Source organism: Rhinichthys klamathensis, unplaced genomic scaffold (genome assembly GCF_029890125.1).
Source record: "Rhinichthys klamathensis goyatoka isolate OS25496 unplaced genomic scaffold, OSU_Roscu_1.1 h1tg000228l_1, whole genome shotgun sequence".
NCBI classification, from domain to species: Eukaryota; Metazoa; Chordata; class Actinopteri; order Cypriniformes; family Leuciscidae; genus Rhinichthys; species Rhinichthys klamathensis.
In genome coordinates, this window is record NW_026606752.1 from 2,114,413 (window position 1) to 2,140,398 (window position 25,986).

General features: G+C 38.6%; 1 protein-coding gene across 20 annotated transcripts; it reads left to right on the top strand.

The window, feature by feature from the left end:
* Positions 1–349: 349 nt before the first annotated feature.
* Positions 350–25,750, top strand: tpm1 (tropomyosin 1 (alpha)). 20 transcript variants are annotated; one of them, XM_056264971.1, is made up of 10 exons: positions 353–585; positions 1,294–1,419; positions 1,554–1,679; positions 6,885–7,018; positions 12,597–12,714; positions 13,218–13,288; positions 14,085–14,160; positions 16,628–16,690; positions 16,852–16,921; positions 18,699–18,781. In XM_056264971.1, the coding sequence occupies exons 1-10, from the start codon at positions 472–474 to the stop codon at positions 18,779–18,781; spliced, it is 981 nt and encodes a 326-aa protein (XP_056120946.1). In that variant the 5' UTR covers positions 353–471. The 20 variants fall into 20 exon arrangements, with proteins under 20 accessions (XP_056120937.1, XP_056120930.1, XP_056120946.1 ...); XM_056264970.1 differs by lacking the exons at positions 14,085–14,160; positions 18,699–18,781 and adding exons at positions 14,563–14,638; positions 24,979–25,750 and having other exon boundaries at positions 356–585; XM_056264953.1 differs by lacking the exon at positions 1,294–1,419 and adding an exon at positions 20,507–20,775 and having other exon boundaries at positions 357–585; positions 18,699–18,777.
* Positions 25,751–25,986: the final 236 nt, after the last annotated feature.

Below are 25,986 nucleotides of genomic sequence, written 5' to 3' on the forward strand. Positions count from 1 at the left end.
CTATACTAAATTAAAAGATGGAGATGGATTTTTCTATTGCATACATTAGTCATCATAAGGGATCCGATTGAGCGATGCGTTTTGATAACAGAGCGTCACGTCAAAAAACGCGTGCGTTCTGTTCCATTCCGTTGCGCTCAGTGTGTATGAAGACATCTCAAGGAGTTCGCCTTGCCCATCACACCCCTTATATAGACATATAAACGGTCAAATGTCGAGCAGTAGCGAATCGCCACACAGATCCATAAAAAAAGACAGGGGCCTGGAGAAGCAGTCCAATGCGGTTGTTTCCAAAAAAGTATTGAATGTCCAGAGGAATTCAGTAACCCCTCCCGTGAAAGTACGTATTTGAGAGCGCGCACAGGAGCGGGCGCTCGCACTCCAGCACTGCGTTCAGTCCCAAGCGCGTCTGACCGGCACTCCTCTGTGGACATTTATCCGTCTCCGCTCAACAGCCCATAATAAGCAGCCATGGATGCCATTAAGAAGAAGATGCAAATGCTCAAGCTCGACAAGGAGAATGCCTTGGACAGAGCTGAGCAGGCTGAGGGGGACAAAAAGGCAGCGGAGGACAGGAGCAAACAGGTCTGCGGTTTTAATGAGGACTTTAAAAAGTTATCCATAACGCGCACGCGTCGGTCTCGCGCGCTACTTGATAAACGGATTATTACTGCGCCTGAGTGGATTAGTAACGGGAAAAGTGTAAACTTTTCATTGTCAGTTAAAACTATATCTATTTATATCTATCTGTTTAGTGTTGCTGTAATAATAATGTAATAATTTATATGTTGTCATTCATCTAATGCAGGGAAATGTAGGCTATGCTGCCATTAATTAATTTAACCCTCGTGTTATATTGAGATGGACTTTTGTCTTTTGGTCCCCGAGGATAAATATTAAGCCCATGTCTGTAATTTCTACTCGAATTTATTTGGTTTTCAATGTTTCAAAAATATTTTCATTATTGATATGCTACTATTACATTCAAAATGGTTCAAAATGTGTAACTACAAGGTTGTAACCTAACCTTGAGATCACTTACACTTGCTTTCGCTATTTTTAACAGTGTAGTAATGTCTCCCCTTAAAATATTCCTCTGATCAAACCAAAACTCTTCTGGCATATATTAGCCTACTGACAACTCTATATTTTGCTATAAGAGACCACAGATCATGACGAAGGGTTAAATAGCATCCATTTAGTATCCGAAGTAGACATATTTAGTGTTTTAATAGCATTTGTAATAAACGTTTACCTTTTCTGTTGTGAAAACTGTCGTTTATGCATGTGTAGTTAGAAGACGAGCTAATTCAGTTGGAAAAGAGGTTGCGCGTAAGCGAGGACGAGCGTGATAAAGTGCTTGAGGAGTACCAGGGTGTCGAGGAGAAGCTCCTGACCGCCGACGAGGTCGCCACCAAGGTATTTCCCCGTGTGTCCCTGTCTGAATCTCCCTAACTTTTCTTTCTTTCCGTCTCTTTCTCTGCCTCCACACTGCGCGCGCACTCTGCTTCCCGCTCTTCACTGCTGTCAATCACTCATTTGAACACGCGCAGCTTGAGGATGACCTCCTAGCACTGCAGAAGAAACTCAAGGGCACTGAGGATGAGCTCGACAAATATTCCGAGGCTCTTAAAGATGCCCAGGAGAAACTGGAGCTGGCTGAGAAGAAAGCCGCAGATGTGAGTATATGCAGCTTCTTCACCGCCTTCAGTCACGCATCTTTTCCTGACACTTTTGGCATGACACTTTTTTTTTAGGCCTATAGCCAATGTCTGTCATATATCATATTTGAAGATGGTTGTGGTGTGGATATTGTTTTCGGACCCAGGTTGCACTTAGGAAACTTCTCAATTATGTTTCATTTAAGTAACACTTTCCTCACACGTCATTTCTTGAGATAAATAAACAATAAAGTGACGTCACGCCACATGTTTTGGGCTCATGCAGTTGCACTGTATGTGTGACATTATTTCGTGATCAGGTATCTATAAGGGCAAAGAGTCGCCTATGGCTTGGTGATATAAACACAATCTGCATACCTCTGACCAAACATGGAGTGTTAGGGTAAGCAAACATTAACATAAGATTCGCGATTTAAATTACAAGACGTGCATTCCAAGACAGAAGAGAGAGAGAGAGAGAGAGAGAGAGAGAGAGAGAGAGAGAGAGAGCAGCCCGGCTGTTATATTTAGCCCAGTGCTTTATATGGTCAAGACTCAGCTCGAGCTCAACTCCTTGGGCTCTGCCCTCCTCGACACAGACTGAACGCCTGGAATACTGTCTTTTTAAATGGCCATTCATTAAGTGTCCAAACTAAACTGTATTGCGAGTATTGCATGAGTGGATAATCCAAAGTCTTGTGAAGTATTTGCATAGCTTTGCATGATACAAGGTCGTGCTCCGAACATCTAGCTTCAAAGAATCGTTAGAAACGTTCAAAGTCGTTTTGTTCCGGTGATTCGACATCCGTTGTTAAACAATGAAGAGAGTTATCTCGAATAAAATGAAACGCATTAAAATAAGTTATCTGTGAGTAGCAAAATCGTATAAAAAATACATTTTCACTCGGTTTTGTTGTGTGAAAAATAATAGATATTTGACCTGTGGTCTTGGATGGTGCTCACTAGGACTCCCCCTCGTGTACAATGACAAAACTACAATAAGGGTGCGATATTTGGTTGTACTTAAATTTCAAATTAAAATATTACAATATTTTTAAACACATAATATATTTATATAAACACAAACTTTTATGTTACATGCAATAAATCGATATATATTGATTAATTGCATGTAACATAAAAGTTTGTGTTTATATAATGTGTGTAGCCTATATATTATATGTGTGTGTGTGTGTGTGTGTGTGTGTGTGTGTGTGTGTGTGTGTGTGTGTGTGTGTGTGTGTGTGTGTGTGTGTGTGTGTGTGTGTGTGTGTGTGTGTGTGTGTGTGTGTGTGCTTGTGTGTGTGTGTGTATATATATATATATATATTATGTGTAAGTGTATATACACACACACACATAAACTAACTTTTATGTTAAATGTAATTAATCGTGATTAATCGATTTGACAGCACTAATTATATATATATATATATATATATATATATATATATATACACTGTACATACATACATACATGACAATGATCATTTATTATAACAAATTAATGTAATATTAGTAATTAATATAACAATAATAATATAAAGTATATAGCTTAGTAAAATATTATTTTGTCACTTAACAATCTATTACAATATCAAATTGTTTAGAAAAGAATACAACAGCAAAGTCAGATCTGGTCGATGCTGTATTTATCCCTATAGAGGGCGCAACAGGACAGACCAAATAGACTGGAGGCCCAGGACGGCGCACTCCCTCCCAGTGAAGCCATTCCATATTTAGCAGCTCAGTTTCAGCAGCAGCAGCAGCATCCCAGTCCGTGTCCATCAGGCCACTGATTAACGCGTTCATTCAGGTGTGCAGCAGGTAGTGCATATCCTCCAAATGACTTTACAATAACCTACGATTTTAACGAGTTAATAAAAAATAAAATAAGTTTTAACACATTAAACATGCATTACATTTCACCTCTCGTATGTCTCACATGGACATTACTGTTTGATGTAAAGCGGCAGATAAGCCCTAGTTTGTGGTAATGACGTCGTATGGGGCTCGCCTATGAAAACATGGTTACTTCCGGTGTGATCTGTAAACGTTGCTCCGCGCACACACACACATACACAGATCAGAGGCAGCAGCGTCTCTGAGCTGTGCTCTTAAGGAAACGCGGTACAATACGAGGCTTTTAGGGGTTATTTAAAATTATAATGGCGGCTACATCGCTGGAAGCAGTTAAAAGGAAAATAAAGCTGTTGCAAGAGCAAGCAGACGGAGCTGAAGAGAAAGCGGAGAAACTGCAGAGGGACTTGGCGCTCGAGAGGAAAGCCAGAGAAACAGTAAGAACGCCACATTATATAAAGTGTGAATGCATGTGTTGAAACGCGACTCGCTACAGTGTAGCGTCACGCGCATTCCGACGGGAATCTGTTCATTAAACGGTCGCGCATAGAATATGCGGATATGATGTGATGTGCGCGTTAACGTAGCGGAATTTCTCAGACGCCCTCTACGCGCTGTTTGTCTGCCCGTTAAACGGCGAGATGTAGACTACATCACGCCCGGTTTTTAAATATGTAATTTAAGAGCTCCGACTTAATGACAAGCAGGAGACGCGAATCAAATGCTTGCCAATGTGATTATATACTGACGCATCTAAATGGAGTTTAAAGGTGCTGAATAACGATGTCCGACTCGTATTCGAACGAGTCGCAATTTTGAGTCGGATCTTGTTTATGAATCAGTTGAACTGGTCCACAAATTTCGTCGGAATTGAGTCACAAAACGGACTTAAAATCTACGACTGTTTTTCTGATCAACAATTCATTGACTCACTGCGAGATCTATCTCTTTTGGACCGACCCGACTCATAATAAAGCGAAATAATGAACTGGAAACATTTCGTTTAAACATGATCGATTCACAGCAGTGAGCCAACTGATGAGTGAACTCCTAACATCTGATGTGAAACGTTGCCATCATGCAAAAAAACACAATCAAATGTATTTAAAGTAGCTGTTTTCTAAATAGGCCTAGCAAAAACTTAAAGACTAAAGGGTACATTTGTTTAATATGATTGAAAATTATATTGATGCTATAAATTGACTTATTAAATGATTCGTGATTCATGGCTGCAATAAACTGAACAGAGACTTGTTAATTAAAGTTAATCTGAAAAAAAAAAAAAAAAAAAAACGTTTTTGAGTCGGTTCTTTGAATCGAGTCGCTCGAAAGAATCGAGTCGCGGGAGTGAGTCGGACTTCTTGAAACAAGACGTTTAAACAACAGAGACAATATTGTTTTCACCCAAAACTTTACAGACATCCGTGTACAAGACTGTTTTCTGTCTCTTGTTAACTGTTGTAATTGGAGAGTGTGGGGTTATTATAATCCAGTTAGTTGCACTTCTCTGAATAGGTCCTTGTTTGATGACCATTTACATTGAACCAGATGCTCTGAGTGCAATCATTTCAGGCTAATGCCAACAGCAGTTTAGTAGTGGTCCTGGAACTGTTTATGTAGTGGTTTTATCGTAATGAACTGGCAGTGTTGCTGCCTCAGGCTCCGTGTGGACATCTGATAAAGCATTTGAGCAGTTTCCCTTATATGGCCAGTTTGCATTGTCACATACAGTGGGACTCACCTTAACTGTGCAGAAACAAACAGTGACAGCTCTAGTTTCTTGTAGAAACATGACTTTAGTAATTGAGACTCTGGGCCCTAGAAGGAAATGTAGAAGTCAAGGTTATCGGAGTTGCTTTCCAGTTTTTCATATCTCAGCTGACAATATAACATGTACTTTGCCCTATGTAGCTCCCTATAGTATGCCTTTGCCTATCACTGGGCTGGGACTTAAAGGGACAGTTCACCCAAAAATGACAATTCTGTCATCATTTACTCACCCTTAAGTTTCTTTCTTCTGTTGAACACAAAGGAAGATAGGCTATTTAGTAGAATATGGGTAACCAAACAGTTGGACCCCATTGACTTCCATACTATAGAAAATATACTATGGAAGTCAATGGGGTTCATCAACTGTTTGCTTAGATATTTTGCGAAATATCATCTTTTCCATACTTTCCTACTATATAGTAGGTGAAAAACAATTCAAGAAAAACAAGAAAGTCATACAGGTTTGGAACAACTTGAGGGTGAGTAAATGATGACAGCACTATCCCATTAGGCAGAGGTTATTTGTTATTCATGCTATAAAAACATAAATGCAGCTTTGTGGTTTGATGGTGTAACAAGACAAGATAAATTTGCCATAACTCTTATAGCCCAAATTTTATATCTGATGTAAAGTAGAGACTCAACATATAGGCTAGTTTGTCTAAAATGTCAACAACAACAAAGATCATAATTATTAATGTGGCAGATGAGTTTGATTAGGGCTGGGTTTCACTACAGGTTTTCAGATTCAGTTTAATTCAATTCTGATTCATTTAGGAATATATCAATTACTGTATTTACCAAAATGTTACTTTTTTTACTTAATGGTAAATGTCAGACAAATTGAAACCGGTAATTTGTCTTTTTGAATTCTTCATTAAAACAACTGACACATCATTCATTTTAGGAATTGGTTTCAATGCATAATATACGTGGAGCATAAAATTATCTATCTTTTCTATGCATGAATTGTACAGCCAGTTATACTTTATTATTAAAATTTAGCATCGTCAGAACAGAACTGCAATCCAATTTTGCTTTACAGCCACCGGGAACCCACAAGCTTCATAAAGCAGCATTGAGTTTCACTGCAGTCAGCAAAATGATGTTTGTAATGATCCAGCTTCTGTATATGCCAGGTAGCAGGAGCAGCCTGCAGTTCTCCACTGGTCGTGTGTGTTTGGCCTTAGGCAGTGTAATCCGTGTAGGTCCGTTGGGACTCCCTCCCACAGCCCGTTAACTTTGTCCCAGAGGCTCGGTAATGATCTGATGGCCTAGTCCTGTCTCATCCATTAGCATTGCTGCAATTACGTGTTATATGGTGTGTGTGACCACAGCAGAAGGAATCGCTCTGTCTCAGTAGGTCTTAATGGAAGCTAGTGAGCGTAGAGCAGTTTATATCCAAAATACACCATCACCAAAAGCTGCTGGATAGTTACAAATACAAGCTTGACCATTTTTTACGCTGAATGGGAGCTGTCAGCATTTTTGGGGTTTGGGTGTCACAGTCTATGTGACGTGTGTGTGTGTGAGAACATCTGTGGGTTTTATCTGATCTTGAGCATTTATAGCAGTTGCTCTGTGCTCTTCAAGGCTGAGAGTGATGTGGCGTCCCTGAACAGACGTATCCAGCTGGTTGAGGAGGAGTTGGACCGCGCACAGGAGCGTTTGGCCACTGCCCTGCAGAAGCTGGAGGAGGCCGAGAAGGCTGCCGATGAGAGCGAGAGGTTAGTACAGCACTCTCACACTCGCTTTACAGAAAACGTGCATTTGCACTATAGATGAAATGCATTTGATGTCAAATATCTGCAAGGTTATTTTTGTGCAGAGCTAGTAGAATCTCATTTGAATCTGTTTTAAGTGAGTGAATCATTCTTATTTGGTTTTCATTGAAGTGTCTCCTTTCTGAAACACTTGACTTCTTTCTTGCCTACGAAGGCTGAATGTTGCATAAAACATTATGTAGCACAAGTGTGAGCTGAGGACTGTTTCATTGGTTGCACCAACTGGACGAATATGCCGTTTACTGAATGAATCGGCATCTTTGAGTCTGAACATCTTGATGAACGCGGAATCTCATTTGTGAGGAAACCGGATGAACGCCGTATTTTGTTTGAGAACTGAACCGAATGAACGTTTTCGAGCGAACCAAATGAACGCAGTATCTCATTCATGAATGAATAAATGGATCACTCATTCTGGATCGATGAATGAATCATTGAACACATCCAGCAGAAACTCGTTTGTGAACGAACCGAATGAACGCTATATCTTGTTTGTAATCGAATCAAACAGAATGAGCACCGTATATCATTTGTGAGCGAATGAATGAACACTATGGCTGCGTCCAAAATCGCATACTCTTGAGTAATTCCTGGATACAAAAGTATGTTTAATATCAAATGAATGTGTGTAGTATGAATGTAATCTGGACATACTACAATCACCATGTTGTCATTATCATGTGACATACCGACATCAGTTGTCACTTCACTGCCGTTCCTGTGGCCTAGTAAACGGTCCATCGGATGCACACTTCAGAATCTCACTGGAAGTAGTAGGTCATCCAGGTACTTTTTGCCTACACTTTTATAAGTACTGTGATTTCGGAGTCGGACATAGGCCGCCTACTTTTGTCACATACTGTTTTTCACCTTTTATACAGTAGGGAAGTATGCAATTTCGGATGCAGCCCATATCGTGTTTGTGAGTGCACTGAATGAACGCCGTATCTCGTTTGTGAACAAACTTAACTGAATGAACACACCATATTGTTTTTGGGAGCGAACCGAATGATTGCAGGATCTCTTTTGTGATTGAATGGAACCGAATGAACATGGAATCTTGTTTTTAACAGAACCAAACCGTATGAACAAGGAATCTCATTTGTAAGCCAACCAAATGAACACAGTATAAAGCAAACCTAATGAATGGATCACTCATTCTGTATCTATGGGCAAATTCCATCTATGTAGGCGAAAAACGAAAGTGAACAACTGGATCCTTTCACAAAGAGCCCTTCCACAAGGCTGTTAGCGAAAGGAACATGCGATGATCACTTCAAGGAAGTAATTTTATCATGTATGGTCATGTGACCCAGCGAATACTCGTGATTCATTTTAAAGCTAGATGGCGGGATTTTTGTCATTGTATGTTTAAGTTTCATAGGTAAGAAATGTTTAGTAAACGCAGGGTCCAAAGATGACACGGCAAGTTTTAAAGTTGGATGCATTTCATTTAGCGGATTTTCGCTAACAGGATATCGCTCACATATTTCGAACTTCTTTTTACCCCTAAGCAAGAACGAAAAAGAGCTTGCCATTAGTATATTGGGGCCTTAAAAATGACTCGCCCAAAGATTCATTCTCTCTATATCCCTCGAGCCTGCTCTGCTCTGATTGGTCAGACGGCCCAGTCTGTTGTGATTGGTCAATCGCTTATAGCACGTCTAGGAAACCAAACACCCCTTACTATAACTGAACTTCAGCTCTGGAGGCTTCCTCAGTCCTCGGCGATTGTACACACTGTAAAGACCGGATTGATGTCGTTGTTTTACCATATCAATCCGAGTGCTAGTCCGATGATGAAACATTTGAAGAACTAGTTATTCAACCCGAACCTTCATCGCAAGGACGACTCAAGCAGGACGTTTCTTAGGGTGTATTCACACCTGCCTTGTTTGGTTCGATTGAATCGAACTCTAGTTCGTTTCCCCCCTTGGTGCGGACCTTTTGGGCAGGTGTGAATACAGCAATCGAACTCGGGTGCGGACCAAACAACCGAACCGAGACCCAGCTGAAGAGGTGGTCTCGGTACGGTTCCAAACGAACTCTGGTACGGTTCATTTACGGTGTGAACATACCGACCCAATTGCAAGAAAGCACTGCGCCTTTGAGTTAACAGGCTTCCGTAGTCGGAGATTTTGGCATAATGGTTTGTGTTATTGTTGTTCAAGTGCGAAAGAGAATTCCATTCCGGCGCGCTGTCTGGCCACACGATACTGTTGCGCGTCTTTCTGCGCGCCGTGTGTGCGTCATTGGAATGGAATGAATGAATGAGTGTGTGCATCAGGACATTCACATACAGAGCGTTCTCTTTAGTCTAATCGCGCATAGATGCAAAAAAAGCTTTTGCAGTTCATATAATGTAATGATAGTTACAATACAAGGATGATCCTGCGTTAAACTGGACAAACTTAATCGCAAGCGTTAACATTGACAGCACTTGTTAGCAGTATATACAATAAGAATCTCATTATTTGAATGTGTGAACATAGCCCCTCTCTATGAATGAAAACTTTATACCTTATCCGTCTTCTGCGCAGTTTCTTCATATTGCGTTTGTACAGAATAACACAAAATTAGTAAAATAACAAATATTGCAGTACGAAATATCTCCATGCTGAGCCTTTTTTGCACTTCCTGATTTCTCTACTTGAGAATCCTTGTCCAATGAATGGACGACCTTAGCACACGTGTGGTTTTGTTTACAAATTTTGGTTCACTTGCAAAAAGAGCAGTGTGAAAGCGAACCGTAAAAAAAAAAAAAAAAAACTTTTATTTGGTCCGGACCAAAGCAAGTGAACTATCGGACTTTCCTGGTGTGAATACAGTGTGAATTTCCTGGTGTGAATGCTATTCAGTTTGACATACATTATGAGATGTTGCAACTGTAAATCCTCACCATCAGTATCAACAAGTGTATGTCCATAAACAAGCCGATGTGTATATTTCTAATTTATTGAGGTGCACATGTGGGAACTGTATCAATAACAGCGCATACGTTAGCCGAGCACAAACGTGAATGACTGATGTAACATTATAGTTTGTATAACAAATTTTGCTCCATCCTTTATCATGAAGCAAGATTTGCTTCATTTGCATTTCCAGCAAAAAACACTATTTTGTGATATACTGCATTTTACTATTACCATAATTACGTATGGCCATCCATGGCATATGAGATTGTCCATACTGGCCAGCCCTAGTATATACAGTACAGAGCTATAGCATGCCATACAGTTGTGTTGTAGAGTACAAGACTATCAAGTGTGGCGTTCTGCAGGGCTGTCAACCTGATTCACTTAAGCAGAACAAGTCAGTTGACTGGTCCACACCCCGTCCCTCCCCCTCTCGCAGTAACTGTGGTTGCTGTGTGCAGAGGCTCCACCACTGTGTTGCTATTGAAATGACAACATGCTGCCACTTCCTAGCCTGCACCGCACATCTGGTGCCCTGCATAAAGACTGTTTGTGTGCGCGCTGAGTGTAATTCGCTCATCACTAGGACCACGAGCCTACATGAGTAGTTCGGAAACGTCCTAGTTGTATTTAGGCAAGTGATATTATTGCTTTACAGTTGTTGTACACAGTGTGTGTGTGTGTGTATATACAGTTGTGGCCAAAATTATTTTAGAACAGTAAGATTTTTTTAATGTTTTAAAAGAAGTCTCTTCTGATCACCAAGGCTTCATTTATTTGATCCAAAATACAGCAAAAACAGTAACATTGTGAAATATTTTTACAATTTAAAATAACTGTTTTCTATTTGAATATATTAAAATGTAATTTATTTCTGTGATGGCAAAGCTGAATTTTCAGCATCATTACTCCAGTCTTCAGTGTCACATGATCCTTCAGAAATCATTCTAATATGCCAATTTGCTGCTCAAGAAACATTTATTATTTATTATTAAACATTTAACATTAATACATTTTATTATAAAATTAGTTGAAATTAGTCGTTGCGCACATCCCTAGTAGGTATGCATGTACACTCACCTAAAGGTTTATTAGGAACACCTGTTCAATTTCTCATTAATGCAATTATCTAATCAACCAATCACATGGCAGTTGCTTCCATGCATTTAGGGGTGTGGTCCTGGTCAAGACAATCTCCTGAGGTCAGAGGAGAATGGGCCGACTGATTCAAGCTGATAGAAGAGCAACTTTGACTGAAATTTGCAAGGCTACAATTTGCAAGGGCTCACCAAAATTGGACAGTTGAAGACTGGAAAAATGTTGCCTGGTCTGATGAGTCTCGATTTCTGTTGAGACATTCAGATGGTAGAGTCAGAATGAGAACATGGATCCATCATGCCTTGTTACCACTGTGCAGGCTGGTGGTGGTGGTGTAATGGTGTGGGGGATGTTTTCTTGGCACACTTTAGGCCCCTTAGTGCCAATTGGGCATCGTTTAAATGCCACGGCCTACCTGAGCATTGTTTCTGACCATGTCCATCCCTTTATGGCCACCATGTACCCATCCTCTGATTGCTACTTCCAGCAGGATAATGCACCATGTCACAAAGCTCGAATCATTTCAAATTGGTTTCTTGAACATGACAATGAGTTCACTGTACTAAAATGGCCCCCACAGTCACCAGATCTCAACCTAATAGAGCATCTTTGGGATGTGGTGGAACGGGAGCTTCGTGCCCTGGATGTGCATCCCACAAATCTCCATCAACTGCAAGATGCTATCCTATCAATATGGGCCAACATTTCTAAAGAATGCTTTCAGCACCTTGTTGAATCAATGCCACATAAAATTAAGGCAGTTCTGAAGGCGAAAGGGGGTCAAACACAGTATTAGTATGGTGTTCCTAATAATCCTTTAGGTGAAGTGTATATGTGTGTAGATAAACTTCTATGGTTTATTTTTGTATTCAATTAAATGTATACATTATTTAATCTATATAAAAAAATATTTTTTATTTATATTAATAAAATAAAACGTCATTAATATATAAAATATTTGAAAATATATAAAACATTTAGTATTATTTGTCTGTTTAACCTTTTAAAGCATAGACTGTGCTTTTTTAAGCACTTGAAATGCTTCTGCATATAGCATAAAAATCAAGGGCAATGCAGACGGTTGTCATTGTGTGATGCTGTTTTTGGCCTAAACAACTGACGTGAGCTGTGTGCGTAGAGCCAGTGGGTTTCTCTGAATAAACAGCAATTTGTAGAGGCACTAGGCTGCGTTTCCCTTCCTTTGTTTACCCACACAGAGGCCCTCTCTGTGTCCGTCCCAGTGCGCCTGCATAGAACCACTCTGTACCGAGACCTGGTCCAGCTCTTAAGTGCTGCTTCCCTCCCATTCATCTCTGACAGTCACTGTTCTGACATTATGAGCAAACGTGGGTTTAGAAACCAAAAGCTCAAGAAAACTAAAACGGTGTCTTTGATTCCAGAGCTTGTTGGCGTATTTGAATGTAATTTGTGGCGAGTTATCGATCCAGATTGAGTCAGAGAGAGATTTCTTTCTTCCTTTCACTTCATTTCTTGCTTCCTCCTTCCAGAGGCATGAAGGTCATTGAGAACAGAGCTCTGAAGGATGAGGAGAAGATGGAGATCCAGGAGATCCAGCTCAAGGAGGCCAAGCACATCGCTGAGGAGGCCGACCGCAAATACGAGGAGGCAGGTTTCCTCAGCCACCGAAACACATGCACACACACAAAAAAAATGAAACAAATGACTTCCTGCCTTATCACATGACCGCTCACACTTAGTATGAGCAAGCAGATGCTTGCAGTTCAGATTGAAAGATTTGCTGTATTTTGTAATCTGCTTAAAATATCGCTTTGAGGTTGTTGTTTTTTTATTCGTTTTTTGTCTTTTCGTGTTTTTTTGTTTAGGTTTTAGTTTTTTGTCATTTCATGTTTTTGTTTTGTCTTGGGTTTTTATTTTGTCTTGGTTTCATTGTCTTGTGTTTTCGTTTTGTCTTGATTTTTGTCTTCAATCCCCTTTGTATTGTTTTTTTTTGTTTGTTTTGTCTTGTGGTGTTGTTGTTTTTTGTCTTGTTTTCATTTTCTTTTTTGTTAAATCTTTTTTGTTTAATGTGTAGAAAGTGTACTTTTCTTTCTTTGATTGGCCACAAGTCCAGGCTGGTAATTCTCCCGTGATCTGGCCTGTGTGTGCAGGTGGCCCGTAAGCTGGTGATCGTTGAGGCTGAGCTGGAGCGCACAGAGGAGCGTGCTGAGCTGAATGAGGGGTACGAGGCGTTCCCGCAGCCTCTTGCATGTCTGCTCAAACATATACACATTCATATTGATATGCATGTGCCTGACTCACACACACAACCTCTCAGATTTTATGTCAGTATGCCTACACACAGGACACATTCAAAAGACGCTAACTAGCTAGCTAACCTGTTCACTTTTCTGAGGTAAAAGAACCAAAGTGTAGTAATCGCTAAAGATAAAAAAAAGATTAATATAAACATTGTTTTTTCTGTCGTACAGTCCATCGTAACTATAAGAGTCGCAGATAAATGTTACTTTTGTAAACTGTCAAAATTTAGTGCGCGCTGCTTGTCCCGCCCCCTTCTTTTTCTGATTGGTCCATTGTTTAAACTGACACGTATCATGCTGTAATGTGCTTTTTTTAACTTGACATGTAACTGCATTCATGAATGCATCCTCGGGTCTATCCCTCCATCTGAATAGACCTACTTCCCTATTGTCTCGAATGTGAAAAATCAGTACATCAAATAAGTAGTATGTACAAGTATTTATAAAACAGTAGACGAAAAATACCTGGATGAGCTCTTACTTCCGCTGAAACTGAAGTGTGCACCTGACGCAGATACCGACAATTGCTCAGATGTAACTCAAGAATGTGTCCTGTGTGTCCGTCCCCTCAGTGTTTTACTCCCATTTTGCTGTTGGCTAATACCTGCCTCACATTCCTGTTTTGGTTGTCTTTTATAACGTTTTATTTTTTGCATGCACCGTTAACTTGCATGTGGCCCGCGTCTGGAATGGCCTTCCCCCTGCACACACTAACAGAACCAATCGGAGATTACAGGATGAGCTTCGAGTGTTGGATCAAGCCTTTAAGTCATTAAAGGCATCAGAAGAACAGGTACTACTGCACATGACTCATTAGTTCACACATCTAACTGTCCCACCTGAATGTGTGTGCCCTGCTTGCTACCAGTGCAGCCTTGTTTTGGTCCATCTTTTTGTTTTTGTTTTTGGTTTCACGCCCTTCTAACTTAGCAGGAATGCTGCTTCTTGTAAGGTGTAACCGTTTGCATGCAGCAGATCGTCACATTCCTGCTGCGTTAAGGGGATTTGGGATTCCCCTTTGTCCTCCAACCCTGTTTTGATTGATTTTTTGGGGTTTTTGTTTCTTTTGTTCCTCTGTTCTGGTTCCCTGATGTCAATCCATCCAACCTGCTTCTGGTTCTCCTCCTCTCAATGTACCTTTCCTCCTCTTGTTCCTCCTCCTCCTCTCCTCTGCGTTCTGTGTGTAAAACACCAGCAAATGCTCTGAGCTTGAGGAAGAGTTGAAAACTGTGACCAACAACCTGAAGTCCCTGGAAGCCCAGGCTGAGAAGGTAGGTGTGCTTTTGCTGCCCCGGGCACACCATCCACCCCTCCTCCTGAACCAACCGGGATAACCAGTGTGTTATAATGTTTCACAACCCATCTTTGTCTGCAAAATGTCAATGAGCCTGTCAACAGAGGGGTTACGTCCTTTGCTGAAAATAGCAGCTTAATTTTCTGATTTCTACTGCTTTGCTGCTGGTTTAGCTGGTGCATCAGCGTAGCCTCTTTTTAAGCTTGATGGTCTTTCTGAATGACCAAGAAAATCTTGTTAACAGTGAAATCTGGTTAAGCTGGTTAAGCAGCCTAGTGGAGGCACCAGCATACAGAACGCAACATATGCTTGTGACCAGCTAAAGGTCAGGGTCGTCTTCAGTGTAAAGGCCCGTTCACTCCAAGAACTATTATGACGATAACTATATTAGCATCCACACCAGCAGACGATAAAGGTTCTGTTATCATATGCGCGCACTGCAGTTTTGTCATCTGCCGCTTTAAATGCTCGAGCAGCAGGATGGATTCTGATTGGCTGTCAGTGTTTTTATCATTGGGAAAAAAATTGCTCTGAAAGTGATTCCAACGATATTGTTACTTTGAGCCGTTAGTTGTGTTGTGGACTCTGCCATTTCATTTATATTAGGACGATTTTTAGTACTTTATCATTATAGTTATCGTCCTTTGTGTGAACGGGCCTTAAATGGATCGTTCACTTTGAAATTTATTTTTGATATGTTTTAGCTTACCTCAAGGGCATCCAAGATGTAGGTGTCTTTGTGTCCACAGTATTTTCAATTTTGATATTTTTAGGTCAAACCGTTCTTGTCTGTCAGTCATATAATGCAGGTCTATGGTCACCACCTCAAAGAGCATGCACAGAGAAGTCCAAATTAAACATGATTTAATGACTCGTAAATGTAAGTACACATTGATGGCCTAAGACACGAAACGAGCGGTTTGTGTGAGAAAACGAACAGTATTTATATCGTTTTTACCTCTTGTAACCACAGACCGAAGCGCCCGCGCCCTCAGATCACTTGAGGTAAAAACGATATAAATACTGTTCGTTTTCTCACACAAACCGCTCGTTTCGTGTCTTAGGCCATCAATGTGTACTTACATTTACGAGTCATTAAATCATGTTTAATTTGGACTTCTCTGTGTATGCTCTTTGAGGTGGACCCCATAGACCTGCATTATATGACTGACAGACAAGAACGGTTTGACCTAAAAATATCAAAATTGAAACTACTGCGGAAACAAAGACACCTACATCTTGGATGCCCTTGAGGTAAGCTAAAACATATCAAAAATTAATTTCAAAGTGAACTTTCCCTTTAAAGATGAATTATACCATGGTCTGTCTGAGTACTCTATTCTGATTGGCTGGAAGGCGTGCAATAAAACTGTTTAATGCACTGGTAGTTCCAACTCAGTTTAATCACTGTTCTACATTAGAGGAATAGTTCACTTAAAAATGAAAATTCTGTCATAATTTACTCGTCCTCAAGTTGTTTCTTTCTTCTGCTGAAAACAAAAAAAGATATTTTGAAGAATGTCAGTAATCAAACAGTTGATGGACCCCAATGACTTCCATAGTGTTTTTTCCTACTATGGAAGTCAATGGGGTTACAATTGAGAGAAAAAAAAATTCTTAATAAATAATAATAATCAAATGTTGTTGTTGTTAACTCGATTAACTAAATTACTATAATTATTATTATAAATTCTTTCTTTCTACAATGACAAATAATCTGAAATGTCTTGCTGATGCAACCAAAGTAGATATAATTGAATATTGACTACACTGTCCATGATGATTTCATTTACAAAATGTGTAATGTAGGCAGTCCGTCCTTGAGATCAGTTATGGAAAAAAAAAATTAGATTTATGTACAATAACAAGAAGCCTAAGTGTGTTTTTGAGCAAAGCACTAATATAGTGTTAAGTGGTCGTGTGTGCTGGTTTGTCCTAATGTTTGTCGTTCTTGTGATGTCTGCAGTACTCACAGAAAGAAGACAAATATGAGGAGGAGATCAAGGTCCTTACTGACAAACTGAAGGAGGTATGAACTTCTTTATCATAGGCTTTTTAGTCATCCTTCTGTCCAAGGGAGGATAGCCTAATATAACCATTTTTTTTCTCTCCCTATTCTGTTCAGTGCATTTGAATTATTATTTGCTAGAAATGACTCTTTGTTCAGGGCAGTGTTTTTGTTTCCTGCAGGCCGAGACCCGTGCCGAGTTCTCTGAGAGGTCAGTCGCCAAGCTTGAGAAGACCATCGATGATCTTGAAGGTACGACTTTCATTCACTCATTCTCTCATATATCAGTGTCATTTCAGCCCCTGGTGAACTTCCATTCATACGTGTGATTGTGAAGTATTCAGGGAGAAAACCGTTTTCGCTTCAGGTCATAAAGCTTTCAGCCTTTTATTTCTCTGTCGTCACGCTGTTCCTCAAACCTTCTGCCCCACTGGCTTTCTTTCGGCTTCCTTATCGGTTCAGTCACACAATTAAGCATTACTTCTTTTGAAGAGACCAATCGTTGAGCAGGTCCACACACAGACTTCACATTGTTTTGTAAGATGACACCGGTGTTACGGAGGTCCAATTACACGCAGCTTTTAAGCTTGATTTGGCTTTTATGAGCCTGCTCTTAAAGAGTCTATTACTGTTCTACTCATTTAGATTTACACAAGCGCAGGTTCATTTTCATAGTTATACTGCTGTGTTTGCACTGTGATAACGCAACGTCCAGGTCAGAGAGACATCAGTACAAACCTTTACAGGAATAGTTCATCCAGAAATGAAAAATGTCATTTTCTCACCTTCATTTTGTTCCAAACCTGTTTGATTTCATTTTCTTCTGTGGAGCATGAATGATGTTTCACAAACAAATTCCCACAGTGCACTTTTTCCATAATGGGAACTGATGCTGTTGAACTCTCATGAGTGACAATAAAAGCAACATAAACGAACATTTACACTACCTTTCAAAAGTTTGGGGTCTTTTAGGAACGAAAATACTTTTATTCAGCAAGGATTCATTTAATAATCAAAAGTGACAGTCAAAACATTTATGATGTCCATTCATTTGAAATAGAAATCTTTTGTAACGTCTTTTGAACTTTCTATTCGTCAAAGAATCGTGAAAACAAATGCTTCACCATTTCAACAAAATATTCAGCACAACCGTTTTTGAAATTAATAATCAGAAATGTTTCTTGAGCAGCAAATCATCATTTGATGGATCATGACATTGAAGACTGGAGTAATGATGCTGAAATTCAGCTTTGATCACAGTAATAAATTAGAATCTAAAATATAGTCAAATAGTTTTTTTTTTTTATTATTATTATTTATCAATATTAGTGTTTTTGATCAAGTAAATGCAGCCTTGGTGAGCATAAGAGACATTCAAAAACTTACCGACCCCAAACTTTTGAACTGTAGTGTACGTATTATTCATTATTGGTGTGTGTGGTCACACACAGTCTTGGCCATAAGCATCAGGAAATACTGTAAAATTAGTGTATATGACTTAAGTGCACTACATAAAGTGTCCTGTGGTGGTACAAGACATGGAGGTTTGACATCAATGACAGGAAGCCAATAACGCCTGAAATGACATCTAGCCGAACCATATTTGATGTTTGTGAACCGTGCGTGCTGGAAACTAGCATTCTGGGCATTTTGCAAATGTCTGTTTTCCACTGTTTGAAAAAGTCATACATGGTTTGATTGACATGACAGTGAGAAAATAATGACGGAATGTTAATTTTCGCGTAAACTATTCGTATTGACGGGTATTTCACCATGGCTCTGACGAATTTGTCATGTCTTTTCCTTGTTTCAGTTCCTTTCCATTCATTCGTTAACTTTATTTTCTGTTTTCCCTCCACTATATCTCTTCACGTCACTCTCTCGCTGTCTGTCCCTCCGTTCATTGGGGCCTGTCTTGCCGCTGGACTGGATGCTTCACTCCTGCACCTGCTTTTATACCCCTTCCACTTCTTCCTCTCCACCCTCCTCTGTTTCCCTCCATCAAACATACCATCCCGTATCCCGATAGATGAGTTATATTCCCAGAAACTCAAGTACAAAGCCATCAGCGAGGAGCTGGACCACGCTCTCAACGACATGACTTCAATGTAATTCACCTGCGGTCTCTGCCTGTGCCTATGCCCCTCCCCTATTACCCATAACCCCCCTCTCTAAATAAGGTCTTGTATCTTCAGTTCACACACTATGACTTTTCCTTCTGTTTAAAAACTCTATCTCTGTAACTCTACAAGACATGTGGTCTGTTATTTTAGGTATTTGATGTTAAGTCGTTTGCTTATTGCAAATTTGCAATTGAGGCCATTGCTTGTAGAGTCAGTGCATAGGAGTTTTGTGTTTTGAATTCATAACTATTGTATCACTTCATTCAAAATAATCTTGTGAGAAAACAAAAACAAATCCTAACTTTTCTTTTCAGTACTAAGGCTGGGCAATATAGCTTTAAAAGTTTATATATTTATGTTGTGTTATAAATATTTAAATATTTTAACTTTTGTAGAATTTTTTTATTAAATTACAAATTATATAGAAATATTTAACATTTTTTTAAAATAATTATTCACTGAAGAAATGCACAGAATATTTATTAATTTTTTTATATATCAATATAACAAGCATATTATGTTTTTATCTAGACACTACCGTTTAAATGTTTGGGGGCATGACGAATTTATTTTGAATATTAATTATTTTATTCAGCAAGGACGGGTTCAGTTGTTCATAATTTCATAATATAACAAATTTTCTACTTTTGAATAAAAAAAAAATATATATATATATATATATATATATCATGGCCCACAATAATATTCAGCTGTTTTCAACATTAATAATAATAATAAATGTTTTTGAGCATCAAATGGTTGATGACTGGAGTAATGATGCTGAAAATTCAGCTTTACATCACAGGAATAAATTACATTTTATATCAAAATAGAAAACTGATAATATTTCATAATATGACTGTTTTACTGTGTTTTTGATCAAATAAATGCAGACAGACGAAAAAAAATACCTTACCGACCCCGAACTTTTGAACGTTAGTGTATATTTTAAAGGAAAACATGGATTTCTGTGACAGTTATCACAGAATCACAATCTGTTTAAACCGTTTAACTAAAAAAAAGTACAGATTCATGGAATATTGTTGCTATTCTGTCTTAACTTAAGTCACCCATCGAATCTCTCATACTGAAGTCACTTTACTATCTTAAAATAACAATATTCAGGATGTTGCTTAATTTTATAACACAAACAGAATAATTAAAAAATGCCTCATACAGACTATATCACCCAGCCCTGTTAGCAGTACTGTGAAGTCTTAACTCCAATGCATGTGATGAGAATTCAGAAACACACCACGCTTTTACAGTGGGAAGCGCTTCCTGTGTGTGTGTGTGTGTGTGTGTGTGTGTGTGTGTGTGTGTGTGTGTGTGTGTGTGTGTGCGGGGGGTGTTTTCTCTCATCTGGTGTAAAATTGAACTACTAACAAGGTCTCCTTCTGTTCAGAAGACAGGCCCAATGGGTTCTGATCTCATCTGTCGACATCATGTTTGATGCGGTGTCACTATGTAGTAGTTGTTTAGGAGTGTGTGTGTGCTGCTTGGTAAGTCAGCCGTGTGTTTGTGTGGCTCCCCTCTATGGCCATTCAGTGCATTGATAAGATTAATATCATAGAGGCTCTTTATAATAAATATTCGGATGGTAGGCATCGTGGCTCCTGTGTGTGGTGGTTTCTTCCCTTTTTCTTGTGTTTGGTAGTTTTCTCTGTCCCTTGCATCACTCCTTTTTTTTTTTTTTTTTACTTCCCCTGTGCAGATAAATTGTTCCTCAAAGACGCCTCCTGCTGGCTGAACGACATCACTGCTCTTTCCAGCCTTTCCTTTCCTCTCATCCCTCTTATCCCGCTTCCCTCTCTTCATCGATCATCGTGTTTTGTTGCCCATCTCTTCTTGTACAGATCCTTTAATTCTTTCTGCTTTATGTAAAACTATGTAAACCTTGTTGTTTTTTGTTCTTTATTTTCCTTTTCATTTCTATGTGCTTTTATTGCTGTGGCTGTAATAAAGTCAGAAGCATTGGTAGAAGTCGTGGATTTCCTTTATGGTTATTATACGAGCTGTTATTGACATTCAGAGAGGAGAAAGCGAGCTTTTGTTCCTCGAGTGTTTAATAAAGCTGATGTCTTTTCATGTGGGGAACGTTCCTAGAGCTCTGCACGTCGGTTTCGACATTTTTACATGTTAGGCAAATTCGTTCTGCCCTACTATTCAAATTGCTGTGGCTTTTTGATCAAGTTTTGTCATGCAAGTAGATGACGGTGACTTTTGTTCTAACGTCTTCATTAAACCACATGATTACCTGTCGTGCTTGTTTAAAAGAAATGTGTCAACCGCAACTTAAATTTAACCTGTGATAATACACTTATTTTCACCGTTCAGGAAAAGAGTTTTCATGAGCTATCTAATCCTTTGGGTTCAGGTTTTTAGCATACCTTAAACCGTTGATGGGGGATATCTTATAGAATCGAAATAAAGAGTTACACAATCGTTAGAAAATAGGATATGGTGTTGTTATAATGGTATTTTTAAACAAATTCCCCACTTTCTACTAAATGAGACCAATAGATGTCTTTTATATTTCATCATTTTAAAGCTTATAAAATTACTACTATTTTCATTATTCAATCATTTATTTTTAGCTTATATAGTTTATAGTGTATAAACACATTGTGTTTGATACAAAACTATCAAATAAAAAAAACTGTTTTCGTAGTTTTTAATTTTCTCCCAAAAAAATCATCCAGCATGCATTTAAATTGACACCTGCCGTGGTGTTTCTTATGTCATCTCTGATTTAGAGTCTTTTTGTTGTTGCTGTGACACTAGTGGCACAAACATCACATATACAGCTCTTACAGGTGCTTGTGAAGGCACGTCTCAACAGGTCAGAGTAGGCTGCATTCAATAAAAGGCCCAACATATGAGGAATACTTTTAGCTGTGTTGCTATGTGTCATGAGTAAGCAACCGAGTATCTAACACTCTGTATAGAGCGAACGCGAGCGTCTCTTATTAAACCCAGGTGCTTTTTTTTTTTAACGTGACGCACCCAGTATCCCCGGTTAAAGAGGTCACCGCTCTCCACTAATATATATATATATATATATATATGATGTATATCACGTGTTACTAGTCAGGACAGAATTCTTCACTTTGGGTCACTTGTTGTTTTGTGACACTAAGCTCTAAGCTCCTAATCTGCTATTTACATATTCTACTGAGGTATGGGAGTTTAGATTCAAGTATGGTTTTTTTTTCCCTTCTGCTGGCATTTACACTGGGCCTACCACAAAAATGTATTAATAGTATGTTTTTAGCTAAATATTTTATTAATAAATTATTAATTTTAGTTTTAATTAGCAATAATAGCTGCTATAATATAGTGGTTCTCATTTGCTTTGGCCATGGGACCCACATTTTCCCATGGTCACTAACAAGGCTGTAACCAGGGTTTTAAAATTAGTGAGGTCCGTCTGGGGTGTTGTGTAAAGAATTGTGCTATAATAATGGTTAGGCCATTGGACCCACATTTACCCATGGACATTAAGCTGCGACCCTTAAATAAAATAAAAATAAAAAAAGGAATTTGACATAGCCTATATATATATATATATATATATATATATATATATATATATATATATATATATATATATATATATATATATATATATATACAGGGGTTATATTTGGATTTAATTATGTGTGGTGTAGTCTCTAACTAGGGGGGTCCGGGGGTATGCCCCCACCCCCCGGGATTTTCTTTGAAAAATAAACCCTTAAATGGCACTTTCTGTAGAGTTTTGTGCAAAGAAATATAGAAAAAAGTAGGTCTAGCAAGTCTTATATTTCTGTAATTCACACAGATCAAACACAAATATGCTGACTGAATAGATTGCTAGTTGAGAAAGAGTAAAATGTTGCCAGATATTGCTCCGAAAAACAAGCAAAACAAAATAATAATAATAATAATAATAATCCAACTAACATGCAACTTTCCACTTTAATAACTTCCTAAAGTGTCACATTAAATCAGAAAAACAGGTCCAGGAAACTATGACACCTTTCCATTAGGTGGATCTGGCAACACGGAGGCTGCACTCACGCCCTCACTCACACAATGCCCTCAATCCCCGTTCACTGCGCTAGCTTCTCGCAGCAAACACTCATATGAGGTGGTTTAAACACGGCTAATTAATCATTCAGAGAGCTTGACATTTTATTTTTGAATGTAAAAAAAATGACCGAGGTCCGGACCATGGCTACGGCTACGGCCATGGTCACTAACCTGCGAACCAAGTATTTATTTGTTAGAAATGGTTGACATACACAAGCACCGTCCAACTTTACTCATCACACATACATTGTAAGAATATCACTAACACTGATGAACAAACAGTATATGGTAAGGTTATTAAGTCCCAAACTAGTTTTAATAAGTTGACATGAGCCACCACAGTCATCAAAAATATAGAAAATAGCACAAAGTGAAAATTAATGTAACGAAAACTACAGGTACCATGGCAAATACGTACACTAACATGAACTTTCAATGAAACGAATGGACACTGATCCTGCTGAATAGTTGGGCCGGGACTGGAGTTGGGAAACGCTACAGTGTGTTACTACTTTGCTACTTTGGATTAATGATTTGTTTGACACTTCCAAGACTGCTGTAAGTTATTTTTTGCCAATTTCATCCATGTTGGCCGACAACCACACAACACAACACTGTATGTTCTGTTCAACTGGGCCATCTTTATAGTTGAGCCCTGCTAGTGGATACATGAGCTCTTACAAACACCCTGCTGTCTGATCCTTCTCCAGGTTGGTTTCAGTCTGAGTGAAATGTTACTAACTATTCCCTCCAGCTGTTCTCATTTCTTCTTCACTCTGTTCTTTCTCTGTTTCTCTCTTTCTCTTGTCTTAACCTGCTGCGCTGCCCGCTCCTGTAGACCGTCTCTACCAGCAGCTCGAGAAAAACCGCCTTCTTTCTAACGAGCTAAGAATGGCCTTGAATGACGACTAAAACTAGTGTGGACTTTTTGTTTTGTTTTTGTTACTGATCACCAAACGGTGTCTAAAAATGAATGCTGTTGTGATTGAGAGTTCAAGGAATGTGTTTTTGTAACGAAGTTACACTTTTTGCTGCCTTCAAGTCATGTTGGGAAGATCTTATTTACGAGATTAACACAAAAATTAATGTTATGTCGTATTTTGTGCACAATTGAACACACTCGCTCTACCAGTCAAAATATAATTTTTATGAAAAGTCTCTTATGCTCACCAAAGCTACATTTTGTTTGATCAAAATTACAGTAAATAAAAATATTACAATTTAAAATAACTGTTTTCTATCTGAATATATTTTAAAATGTAATTTATTCCTGTGGTCTATCATGATTTCCACAAAAAAACATTAAGCAGCAAATACTGTTTTCAACATAAAAAAAACGTTCACTAATAATAATTGATAAATATAATGTTTATATTATATAAAATAATTTATTTGCTCTTAATTGTAGAGAAAAAACCTTCATGACTTTGTCATTCATTGAAAGAGAAATTTGACCAGTGCCTTTTAGTGCGACCAAAAGCGTAATTGCAACTTCTGAACTCTTCCCAGAAAAACTTGAAGGCAGCATTTGGATGATGGATGGCTACCACTTTAATCAGGATGTCATCTAATGCCTTTTGCTTTATGCAAGAGTCAGCACTCTTTAACTGCCTGTTAGATATTTATATATTAACACATGTATATCGGTGTATATATATAAAATGTATCTCTGCTATGGTTATTTAAATGAAAGCATGAATTGAGTGTGTAAAGTCTGTTATAGGCAGTGTTGGGGGAACGTATTACTATTAAAAGGTTTGTTTGAGCTGCACCCTCTACTGTACAGGCATGGTTTTACATTTCCTTCAGCCTGAGGCTCATTCATTTCACTTCTGGTGTGAATCATTTGCCAAAAATAGAACTTTTGGGCTTTTTGGTGTTAAAAAAAACCCAACCCAGATGAGGAAAAAGTAGCGCATTCCATTATAAAGTAAGTAATGCAGTAAGTTACTTTTTTTTAGGGATTAACTGAATATTGTAACTTTCCCCAACACTGGTTATAGACAGTGACGCGTACGTTTATGAATGACCCTGCTCAAGGTATCCACTGCATGTTATTCCCTACAGGCCTTGCATTGATATTAACGTGTCTTTCACTTGATGTTCTAACAGAAAAACTCTCACATGCTAAAGAAGAGAACCTCGAAATGAACCAGATGTTGGAACAGACTCTATTGGAGCTGAATAACATGTGAATCCTGGTCACATGATGATGATGTCTGCATTTTGTATTCGTTTTTTTTTTTTTTTTTTTTGTCCTGACAACTATCAGATTGAATAACATGTGCCATTTGTTACAAAAGCTTTAGTTTTCCTTGTATTTTATTTTTTTATGTAATATTATGGTACATGTTCATTTTATTCTGATTGTGCACAAATGAAACAAAGTTAGCAGCAATTGCACTTAATTCAATATATGCACATAACGGTTCTAGTGGACACGGTGGAGTCTGATGCCAAGTTGATTTGAAATTGAAAGGTTTTTCTTTTATAGTGTATGTAGGATTGGGTTGTCCTATGTATACTGGTGCTACTGTGAAGGCGGATATCTAGCAGTGTGTAGCTTATAGAGGTTTATGATTAACTTTATACACTTTCCAATTTGGATATCATTCTCTGTGCCAACATTTAGCCCTAAAGGGACTTATTTACACCAACTTTTTATTTATTTTTGTTTCCTTCCCATTTTGCTTCAGGATGTCAGGCAACATTATTTGCAAACACTCTTGAGTTCGCTTGTGCCGAAAACCATGTGGAAAATATGATGAAATCATATTTGGTTGTGCCTCATTCATTTTAGTCATTTTAAATGTAGATGTATTAAATGTATGCCATACATAAATGTACAAAGCTAAAATAAATAAAACCACTCCGTTTGACATTTTCTAAGCCTGGGGGTCTGTTTGTGAGGCGTTCATGGCTTTAAGTGCTCTTCTGCTCTGAATTCTGTTCTGTTAGCCGTTACTAATTACAGAGCCTTATCTTCTCCCACTCATTATGCCAATAGACTCTGTTTAAAAGTCTGTCGGCTTTTTTTTTTTATATAGGGAAATTGGGTTTTAACACATTTGCATAATTTATGCTTTGTTTAATAATCATTTGAAACTTGGCAAAGTGGCA

Bases quoted from the DNA above. Each gene is read 5' to 3' on its own strand.
- tpm1 (XM_056264971.1), top strand. From the start codon at position 472: ATGGATGCCATTAAGAAGAAGATGCAAATGCTCAAGCTCGACAAGGAG. The intron at 586-1,293 runs GTCTGCGGTTTT...ATGCATGTGTAG, and splicing joins CGGAGGACAGGAGCAAACAG to TTAGAAGACGAGCTAATTCA. The intron at 16,691-16,851 runs GTATGAACTTCT...TGTTTCCTGCAG, and splicing joins TTACTGACAAACTGAAGGAG to GCCGAGACCCGTGCCGAGTT.